The sequence below is a fragment of the Rana temporaria genome, chromosome 2 (genome assembly GCF_905171775.1).
Source record: "Rana temporaria chromosome 2, aRanTem1.1, whole genome shotgun sequence".
NCBI lineage: Eukaryota > Metazoa > Chordata > Amphibia > Anura > Ranidae > Rana > Rana temporaria.
The window spans coordinates 428,103,092-428,113,848 of record NC_053490.1 but is presented as its reverse complement, the minus strand read 5'-3'; the positions used below and the strand labels follow the sequence as shown (position 1 = coordinate 428,113,848).

General features: G+C 40.7%; 1 protein-coding gene across 1 annotated transcript in view; it reads right to left on the bottom strand.

Annotated features, from left to right (window-relative positions):
- Positions 1-364: 364 nt before the first annotated feature.
- Positions 365-10,757, bottom strand: part of EIF2S3 (eukaryotic translation initiation factor 2 subunit gamma) — a 33,383-nt gene continuing 22,990 nt past the window's right edge. The window contains exons 7-12 of the mRNA XM_040338268.1: positions 10,573-10,707; positions 8,096-8,190; positions 5,230-5,374; positions 3,717-3,886; positions 3,391-3,563; positions 365-949 (exon numbers count right to left, since the gene is read on the bottom strand). Of these exons, the coding sequence (XP_040194202.1) occupies positions 886-949; positions 3,391-3,563; positions 3,717-3,886; positions 5,230-5,374; positions 8,096-8,190; positions 10,573-10,707 (782 nt within the window). The 3' untranslated portion in view covers positions 365-885. The remainder of the gene's footprint in view (positions 950-3,390; positions 3,564-3,716; positions 3,887-5,229; positions 5,375-8,095; positions 8,191-10,572; positions 10,708-10,757) is intronic.

Below are 10,757 nucleotides of genomic sequence, written 5' to 3'. Positions count from 1 at the left end.
ACTATTTTTAACACAAAAGATCTTAATTAACTGACTTCTGGTTTCCTAGGCAAGTTGTTGAGAACAGTTGATGACACTTGGGCCAATTTAGCAGAATACAAATTATTCTACTGCACCATAGCAGCTTGAGTCTAACCAACTATTTAAAAAATAGCTTGGATCCTATTTATTATTGTGGGTCAAAGCAGATAAGCTATGCTGAAATAAAGCAGTTGTAACATTAACCAATGATTTAAAAATTTTTTGAAGCAGACTGGCACAATTCTACATACAATCTCCATTCATCAGAAGGCGCTAAAAAGTTTCTCATAGCCAATGCCATTGGTAAAAAGAAAACCACCCAAGTGTCCCCTTTATCACCCACTTCATCAGAATACAAATTTTATTCATAGTGCCAAGCCGTTCACAGGGCCATCACAAAGATATACCAGCAAATCTGAGCAAACATTAAAATAGTATTTATAACCTCACTGCACCATGACTGTTCCAAGCTAAGCTTTTACTTTAATTAATCAGAGTAGTAAAGCATTTTGTCTTTTGAAATTTATTCAGCTGACATTTATTCACTGATGAAATAAGTCCTGAGGTCTGGGCCGAATCCAAGAGTAAAGAACATAGCGTTTTACTTTGTAACAAAGCATACAATTTGATGCGACACAAGGCAGAAGGTCTCTGGACAGTGTCATAATGTTCATTTTGTGCTGAGAATCTGCTCAATTATAAATTAGAACCTGGGACCATGAAATCTGCTTCTGTGGTAGGGAGAGTTGTATAATCCATGTGGGGTAGTACTTCAATTTATAGGTATTTGGCAGATTTTTTTTTTTTTTTTCCTAAAAACATGTTTGTTTTTTTTTAGCAGCGATGTGGGATCCTGAATTCTATTTAGTCGTCATCGACAGTTGGCTTTATAGTCACGCCTCTTCTTATTTGACCCCATCCAATCAAACTGAAAAGAAAAAAAAAAAATTAACAAACTTGAGTCAAAAGGAAAAATAAATGTAACCAGAATTGTAAGATTACCAACTTAGTAGTGGATGGTGTAAAGAATGTGTTCACCAACCACATCTCAAAATATTATTCCAACCATCCACGTCGCTCCTCCCAAGTCCTCTTGCCCTCTCTGACCAACTCCTCCCAGGGTCCCCACCAGAGCCTCTCCCCATCCTCTGGCACTCTTATCCCAATTTCCCTGGCTATTTTGAAAGACTCTCGTAAATGTGCAGCGCTAGCTAAAAATTATACAGTATTGTAGGCAGTAATCACAATAATCATAAAATGAGAGTGTGTGTATACAATATACACACACACAGTCCATAGTTGACAATTATACCATCAGCTCACCAAAAATTATAGATACTAGGCACAGTCTGACATCCACCAGGTATCACCAAGGTGCATAAGGAAATCTCCACTAGATTAAGGATTTATGTAAGCATTATTCACTAATCTTCAGTACATGCCATAGTCGACATGGGGAGCGGTTTCCAGAATACAGCACTGAAATGTAAAAAAGTTTACCAGCCAGGAGACCAGAAAAAGCTTATGTAGTATTTATTGAAAGTCTTAAAAATTCCACAAAGGTACTGCAGCATAGTAAAACATAAGCAAGTGCACTTACAATGGCAGTCACGGCTCCAAACACGTAGACGTGGCAGCTTATCAGCATGTTTCGTGTGCATGTTATCAAGGGAATGCCTCCAGCTGGCAGGCACGAAAAACACGTCACGGAGGGGCCTACATGCCGACGTCATGCCATCACGTCTACATGTTTTACAGTGGCGGTTTCCGCTCCAATGCACCAGGAATGTTGTGGATTTTAATGACTTTCACTAAATAAACTTTCTCTGGTCTCCTGGCTGACGAGCCTTATTACATTTATTGCTGTGTTCTGGAAACAACTCCCTATGGCAGGGGTGGCCAACCAGTGGCCCGCGGAGCCCTCTGATGTGGCCCGCGACCTCCTGCTCTGGGATAGAATACTGTTATTAAAGGTCAGTTTATTACTAAAATCACACGGTATATATGGGCATATCTGTTCTGCAGTGGTTACTGGGCTGCTTTCAAACGAATGCACAAATGCAGAGCAGTGTTGGTGTGGGTTGTTTGCACAGAGCCATAGACTTCTGTTATTACCTGCGAGTTTGGTGAGTTTTCTGAAAGTGCACCAAACCTGCAGAATATAATAGAAGTCTATTGCAAAGTGCAGAAAAGCCAAAAGTACACTGCGTTGCACCCGTGGGGCGAGTAAACCGCAGCGCATCAATGTGAAAGCAGCCATAGGCCCCTTTAACATGCTCAGTCCAACCCAATTGGACCCTCCATTCACTTCTAAGGAGTGGCAGATGTAAACCGACTTGTGTCCTACTTCCAATCCGATCCGGCTGTGTCTGCAGAGCCGTCATGGACCTGCCATCCGCCCGTTTGGCTCATTGTGGCCCTCGACCAGTTACCAAGTTGCTTAAGTGGTCCTCGCGCTTCAAAAGGTTGGGCACCCCTGCCCTATGGCATTTACTGAAGACAACTGAGCACTGATTACCGAATAATGCTTACATAAAATTGTTTATCTGGTGAGTGCATTGTTTAAGTGAAATTTCTTTATGCACCTTTGATCATACCTGGTGGATATCAGATTGTGCCTAGTAACTATAATTTCTGGTGAGGCGATGGTATAAAAAACTGTCAATTATGCACTGAATGGACCATTTTATACTATATGGACTTTGTTTCATCTATATATTGGTTGCATTTTATGATTGTGATTACTGCCTACATTCCTGCTTTTATCTATCTAGCACTTCACATTTACTAGATTGCATTGATTACAAGGGTTTGTATAGTGACCATGCATGCCAGCCACTTTAAAGATTGGTGTGAGCACTATATACATTGTTGTTTGAGTTTTGATATTGTAAACCTTTAGGCAATCCTTGAAATCTCATCTCTTTAGTGAAGATTATCCCATCTCTACCTGAGAAGTGTAATTTACTTTCTCCAACAACTCATACCCACACTCCCTACCCTTTAGATCGCAAGCTCTCATGAGTAGGGTCCTCCAAATCCCGGTATTGTAACAAGTACCCCCCCCCCCTTATTTTGTAAAGTGTTGCAAAAACCATATAAATGTGATATGACTGCCTTCCATGAGAAAAAAAAACATTTCACAAACATAAAAACAAGCCAAACATCTATAAACACCGCACATACAGTCAAGAGTATATTTGACACAGCCAAAGTGGTATCCTTGTAACCAAAGCTTAACGGTAACTAACAGAAACTAACTAGTAAACATTACCGTGTTAAAACAACTGCACTTTGAAAAGTTAAAAACTTGTTTCCACATTGACAGATTATTTCTATATGAAAGAATGAGCAGCAAAATAACTTTACCGCCAATGTTTTTCCACTCTTCTGCTGAGAGCTATTTTCTCTCCTACTTCTGTGCACACAGGGTTTGTGAGCACAATCTTTCCTAAATCGGCTTTTACAGCACTAACGCGGCCTCCGGTGGACAGGGAACCAATGTTGACCATCAGAACCTCGTTCTTGGACAGTTTTTGCACCTAAAACACAAAATTTTCAAGCATACGTTTTATAATGCAGTAAAAATAATTGAAAATATAGAACATTTTTGTTAAGTACTTGAATGGTAAAACATTGATGTTTTGTCTGAATTTCTACCATGTTTAATAGAACAAAAATACTTCAATCTTCACCTTTGCTGCCTTTTTGTCCCCTTCTGTGCGAACTCCGAGAAGACGTCTCAAAAGGAAGTAGGAAATTTCCAGCTCTGTAAAAATTTCAGGCAGTGCACCAACTGCACCAAGAACCTGTCCGACCATACGATCAGCACGACACAGAGTTGGGTCAATCTTAGTGCCAACACCTTAAAAAGAAGAGGAAGAATTTGTGATTCCAATATTCTGCTGGAATAGATAAATTCACTATTTAATTTTTTTTTTTTTGAAAGGTGGCTCTAAAATGGTACAAGGTTTTTTACATTGGAAAAAAAAAAAAAAAGTATATATACATACACACATATACACAAACAGCTTAAATACCCCCCACTGAAATACAGCCTCACCAGTGCCAATGAAATGCAACCTCACCACACAGAGCTCTGAAACGGATTTAAAATTCCCGGCGGGTAACAATTTCCCACCTCCTATGGTACACGTCAGTGCATCATTGGATCAGTGTTCCGTCTATCTAGGGGGCAGGACTTTGTTACAGTCCTCCACCTTGCACAGATGGGGATGTCATCACATCCGCCTGTCACGATCTAATAGGCGCCCACCTATTAGATCGCCAAGCACTTGCTAAAGTCAGTGAGCACGCAGTCAAATACGGGAAACTTGGGATGTCTGCAACATGATCTTATTCTACTGTGGTTCAGAGCTCCATGGAGGGCCAAGACCTAGTTTCAACATGTAATAAGTGCCAGATAGATACAGTTCATGTCTTGGCACATTTACATTAATAAGGCACAGTAGATCAATAAAATCACATTTACATGTGCCAAGCGTGTCTGGCTGCTTACATTCATCTAAATAATAAAGGGTAAAGTTACAGTGAATGAATGCCGTTGCATGCTGAAGCCTGATAAAGTAGGTGTCCGGATGCTTTTCTGTGTGCACATTTTGATGCTTTTTTGGTGCATTTTTTTCTTCACCTTTAACATTTGTGTTCCAGTGCTTTTCTGGTGAGTTCAGGTGAGTTTTTGATGCATTTTACCACATTCCAGTACAGAAAAAAAATGCAGCATGTTCTACTTTTTTTCTGGAAAAGTAACGCAATGGAACTGATCGTACTGATGTGAACTAGGTCATTTTTTTATTATTTGCATCAAAAACACTGGACTGCATGTGGTGTGAACTGGCCCCATTAAAATATGTCCAGCTATATATTTTTTGAGTGGGCAAAGATTAGAACCTCTATGGGGCTTTGTTAGAGACATTTCTAGGAAAATCTTAACCAGAAACAAAAATAAAAATGTGTTATCTTAGTAGAGTATCAGATGGTTATCAGCTTTATATTGCTGTCTGTCTGCTATCACTGTTGTCACCAGGACAGTGCATGAGGGGAAATCTCTCAAAGAGCCCTGGAGAGCAGTGAAAACTTCCAGGTGTTCCAATCCTTTCCACCTCTATCCAAAAAACTAGACAAAGTTTTGACTGGACTTATACTTAAATTCAGATGGAAGTTTGAGAATAGGATTAAACAACTTACCAATAAGGCCCCCTGGAGCAGCATATTGTAAGTCATTGTGCTCGGCAAATAGAGACACAATTTTCGAAAAAATTGGCTTGCACATAAGTTTTCCTTCGCTATCCTTGGACACAATTCCAGGGCGAACTTCTATTTCTTGTCCCACCTAGAATATGCAGAAAAACAAATGAATCTTAATTTCTAGGCACGTTTTCAGTTATATTGCACATTAAAAAAGTATTTCAGATACAGCCAAAATCTAAAACAAATTTATATGTCAAATATAAAAAAAGGTATTTATATACACCTGTGCTATGTCACCAATCTTCGTCATTAAGTCTCCTTTCCCACAAGGTGCTTTTCGGGCGTTTTAGTGCTAAAAATAGCACATTTTAAGTGCCTGTAAAGCGTCTCTCATTCCTCCCCAGTGTGAAAGCCTGAATGCTTTTGCACTGGGGCAGTGCCCTTCCGGTACGGGAAAAAAAAAGTCCCGCAAGCAGCATCTTTGGGGTAGTTTGGGAACAGTGTATACATCGCTCCCAAAACGCCCTGCCCATTGAAATCAATGGAAAGTGCAGCGGCCGCAACACAGGCACTTTTAGCGCTTTCTTCAGTTAAAAGCACCCGCTAGAGGCTGAAAAACGCTGCCAAATTGCCAGTAAAGAGTCACTAAAAATAGCGGCACTTTACATCCAACGCAACCCTGCTCCATTGGGATAGTAGCCTTAAAATGTTGGCATTGAGCAGCGTGCATATTGCATGCAACATCAGCTGTGCGCTCCTGGCACAGATGCTAGTAGCCAAGGATCACTACTTGCAATCAGGAGCTTTCCAAATATGCGACAGCCAATCAAGGCAGTCACATGATCATAGCCCCTGCTTCCTAGCATCTGAAAACCCTTAGTGCAACACTAAAAAGTATATATTTTTTGTTGTTAAAAAATAACATTTACCTGCTCTGTGTAAATAATTAGCACAGGGCAGCCCAGATCCTCTTCTCAGGTCCCTCTTCGGCACTCTTGGCCCCTCCCTCCTGTTGAGTGTCCCAGCAGCAAGTAGCTTGCTATGGGGCACTCGAGCCGAGACACAGCTCCCTGTGTCAACTTAGACAAAAAGGCACAGCCTCACCCCCTTTCTTGCCTCATCGACTGACAGCAGCGGGAGCCAAATGGCCCTTCGCTGCCATCTCAGCCAGTGACAGCAGAGTCTCTTGCAACATCGCTGTATTGAGATGGGGCTCAGGTAAGAATTAGGGGGGGGTGTGAGGGGCTGCTGCACACAGATTGTTTTTTTTTTTTTCTTAAAGTGGATGTAAACCCGATTCATAAAATTCAACCTGGGAACATATATCTGTAGCGATTACTTATCTCTCTCCATAGCCCTCAGTCCTGTGTCTTTGTGCTGCTTTGTTCCTCTTTTATTAGCATGATAACCTCTAACAAGTTGCATACAACGCATTCAAATAAAAACCTTCTGCCTTTACAACCACTTTAAGAAGTCGGGAGGCGCGGCGCCAAAGGGTTAACAAAATGATGTGTATGCGCAATCACCTCTTTCTGTACAAATAAGTGGACACTGCCCCCACCTACATCTGTCTATTGCAGTGACCTGGCTGGTTGTCTAGCTTGAGCTTGGAAATCTACTTGCATTTGTTTGACATGCGTCGCTCCAGGGCTCCTTGCTGCAATAGACCAGTTTTAGATGGGAGCAGTGGCCACTTGTTTGTATTTTGATTTTATTAGTCAGGCAACACACTAGCACCTCTGCTGCTATAATGCAATGTACTGGGTGTTCAGTGTGCCCCTGTACCTTTAAAAGGAGGGGTGGGCTCCTTTCAGGCCACCTGTCCTCGCTGATCCATAAAAATGCATGTGCTCACATTGTGGAGACCCAGAAGTCAGGGTGCCTTGAGGCCTGTAGCCAACGAATGTATTTGCAAAAGGTGTTCAGACTAAACCCGTGCTAAACGCATATGGTTAGACAGGTCAATTTGGTTGGTTGCTGGCAAATTTGAGTTTGGAAATCTTTGTATTTGTTTGACCTCTCTATAGGTGTCTTAGGACTGCTGCCGCTCATTAATAACCCTAGACCAGGTTAATGGAAAGACATACACTTATTATACACAGCACTGTCATCACCTATCTGTAGGTGATAAAAATCCTCCACTCGAACTTAAATAAAAAACAAGCAATCTTTAGACATGTATACAAAAGCATCTTTTCTACAAAAAGGCTCCATCTAATGTGAAGTGCTCTTCTCAGTACTGGTACCAGGTCATCCAGCGCCCAGGGCAAACACGCCAAACTGCAGTCTTGTGTGGTCTGCCTGCTCTGTCCACCTGTACTAGAGCTCTCACTGTCCCGATCCAACTGGCCAGCCTGTCAGGAACCTGTGCCTGGGAGTGTTCCTCTATGATGCTCCAGTGTTTTGGCACCCCCTCCCACACTCTGCCCAGGGTTTCATTCCCCAATTCTGTTCAAACTTTACTAAAAAAATACATTGTACTACTGAGATTATTGGGCTTGATAAAGTGGGGCCCAACCCCTGAAACATGTTTTCTTGGCAACCACAACTCTTAAGGAATGGGCAGGCATAGACTGGTTCCCGGGCTTTTGTTGCTGCTTGTTAAGAGACCTGGCGTGGATAGTGCTAAACAGGGAAACACAGGAGGGCCCGACATCTTCCCCGATCTGCCCAAGATACTCGAGGATTGAGCTTCCATCTAGCAGAGAAACTGCTTGTGTACAAGCTGGTTTACTTGGTTATCAAATGTGAGCGTGTCATTTTATTTGGAATTGGGTCATAATGATTTTGCATCAAATCCATGCATTCTCTTATTTGAGAATAATCCTGACACTAACCCAGATCATTCAGCAATGTTGCTTACCTTTAATACCCCTTTCAGAATACTGCCTCCTGCTACTCCTCCTTTTAGATCATCAACTTCACATCCGGGCTTGTTGACATCAAAAGATCTGATAACTGGACAGCAGCAAAATTATTTTAGGCAAAACTTGCAACTGAATTATTCTAAAGTGCAAGCAAAATACATTGTTTATAACAACTGAAAAAATACACTTTGCGCAAAAATTGTTTTTTTTTTCCCTCATCATTTAAGCCATTCCACATATGATAAATATGGGTTTACTTACTGTAAGCAAACCCCAAAAAATCTGAAAGTAGCCCATATGGATATATTGACAGCTTATAGAGCAGATTGAATATTGCTGATAACACCTGAGTACCTACACGTTTTGTAGACATTGGGACTTTTAAAAACGTGGTGGATCCAATATATAAAACCACACACATAAATCTTTGCATTCTAAAAACGTAGTTTTTTTCTCAGATTAAAAGTGATCACGTCTGATAATTCTATAAAGCCTCATAAAGCCAATATAGCCAAACATATATTTACGAATATACATACATACATACATACATACACACAGTTATACAAATCACTGAAATCTTGCATGCTGTTCATTTGGTGGGGCTCAGGCAGATTTCAACAAGTTTTATGGCTGGCCGACTGCCCACCTTATCAAGGACTATGAAGGATGATATATTTGCTACCACCCCCAAGAAAGTAGAGGGTTTCTTTTTTTTTTAACCTCATATTGGGTCCAGGAGTGACGAATGCCCACATAGGATGGGCTGCATATGTTTCTATCCCTGTAGAGGGTATATATTATTGCAGTTTCCTAACCATGGGAGGAAAGCTGATGGGTCCTATATCGTCACCCTCTCTGACGATATAGCGTAGCTTTGGGCAACTTGGTTTCTCTGGATGAATTGGCACAGGTTACCCTATATGTGCTCTTATCCAGCCTACTTCCCTCCCAGGGAGTGGTTTGGTTAGTCAAAGCCTTTCCAGCTCTCAGTCTGTGGCTCAGTCAAAGTAAAATATATTATCCTTCATAATACTTGATGAAGTGGGCACAGTAGCCCATAAAACGAGTTGGAATTTGGAACCATGTGATCAGCTTGCAAGATTTCAGATATTAAAGTCTTGTTAGAGATAAAAAATACACTGTAGGGTGTAGGTAATGAGGGTGTTATGTTAAGGACTGTATATATTGTCTATATAAAAAAAAGTGATATTTGTTGTAAATATATGTTGATCTATATGCAAAGATTTAGGTGCTTGGCTCACCTTTAAAGTCACAAAGCCTTAAAAAAAAAAAAAAAAAATATTGTAGAAACTATAAAATGGGGATGTGGTGGTTTTTTTTTTTGCAAAAATGCTAAAAAAATTCTAAGTTCCAACCTTTCAAAGATGTCCAATTCTAATGCCGCGTACACACGATCATTTTTCGGCGCTGTTTTTCAAAAATGTAATTTAAAATGATCGTGTGTGGGCTTCACATAATTTTTCAGGTTCTGAAAAACGACAAAAAAAATTCGAACATGCTGCATTTTTTAACGTCGTTTTAAAACAATGTTTTTAGGGTTGTAAAAAATGATCGTGTGTGGGCTAAAACGACATAAAAAACCCGCGCATGCTCAGAAGCAAGTTGAGACGGAGCGCTCGTTCTGGCAAAACTTCTGTTCATAATGGAGTAAGCACATTCATCACGCTGTAACAGACAAAAAAGCGCGAATCGTCTTTTACTAACATGGAATCGGCTAAAGCAGCCCAAAGGCGAATGGAACTTCCCCTTTATAGTGCCGTCGTACGTGCTGAACGTCACTGCGCTTTGCTAGATCATTTTTTAAAAAAGATGGTGTGTAGGCAACATCGTTTTAATGATGAAGTTGGGAAAACTTAGTTTTTTTTTCATGCTGAAAACGAAGTTTTTTTTCATGCTGAAAAATGATTGTGTGTACGCGGCATCAGTTCTAACCTTTCAAAGATGTCCAAATATACTTTTTTACATATCTTGAAATGTTTTTTGTGCTTTTAGTCACTGTGCCGATTTAATCAGTGAGGGCAAAATGTGCCGATTTAATCAGTGAGGGCAAAATAGGTCAAGATGTTCCCAAATATGTTTTTGTTTAGTCTAAAGAAAGTGCGACCGCACCCGAATGTAATGAAGGTGTGTTCTCAGCATAAAGCATAATGCATGCCATTTTTTCTGCCTTCAAATGCCCCTGCATGTTAGCCTATGTGTCCATGCACACAGGCATTTAGAGAAATTTAGAGGCAGAGGCGTTTAGAAGCAGAAAAAAAAAGTGTTCTGGCACTTGCGCGTTAATTCATTTCAAAGGTTATTGATGACAGGACATTTTCTACTCCCAGTGGCCACAGCCCGGACCCTCTACAGTCTGAAGGATAGAAAAATGGCGCTTTGCTTAGAAAGTTTGGAGACGCCTGATAAATCCTGTATAATAATCTAAACATACAAACACAGCAAACCTTACCAATTAGTCTGGGCTCTGAGGTGAAGTCTCGTAGAGGCACTGGGATTTTCTTTACAATATATTCACAGACTACTTCAATGTTGTATTTCAGCTGAGCCGATATTGGAATGATGGGAGCCCCCTCTGCAACTGTACCTGTAAAATCAGCAAACAATAATAGTCAGCGGAGTACAGAGTTCACCACA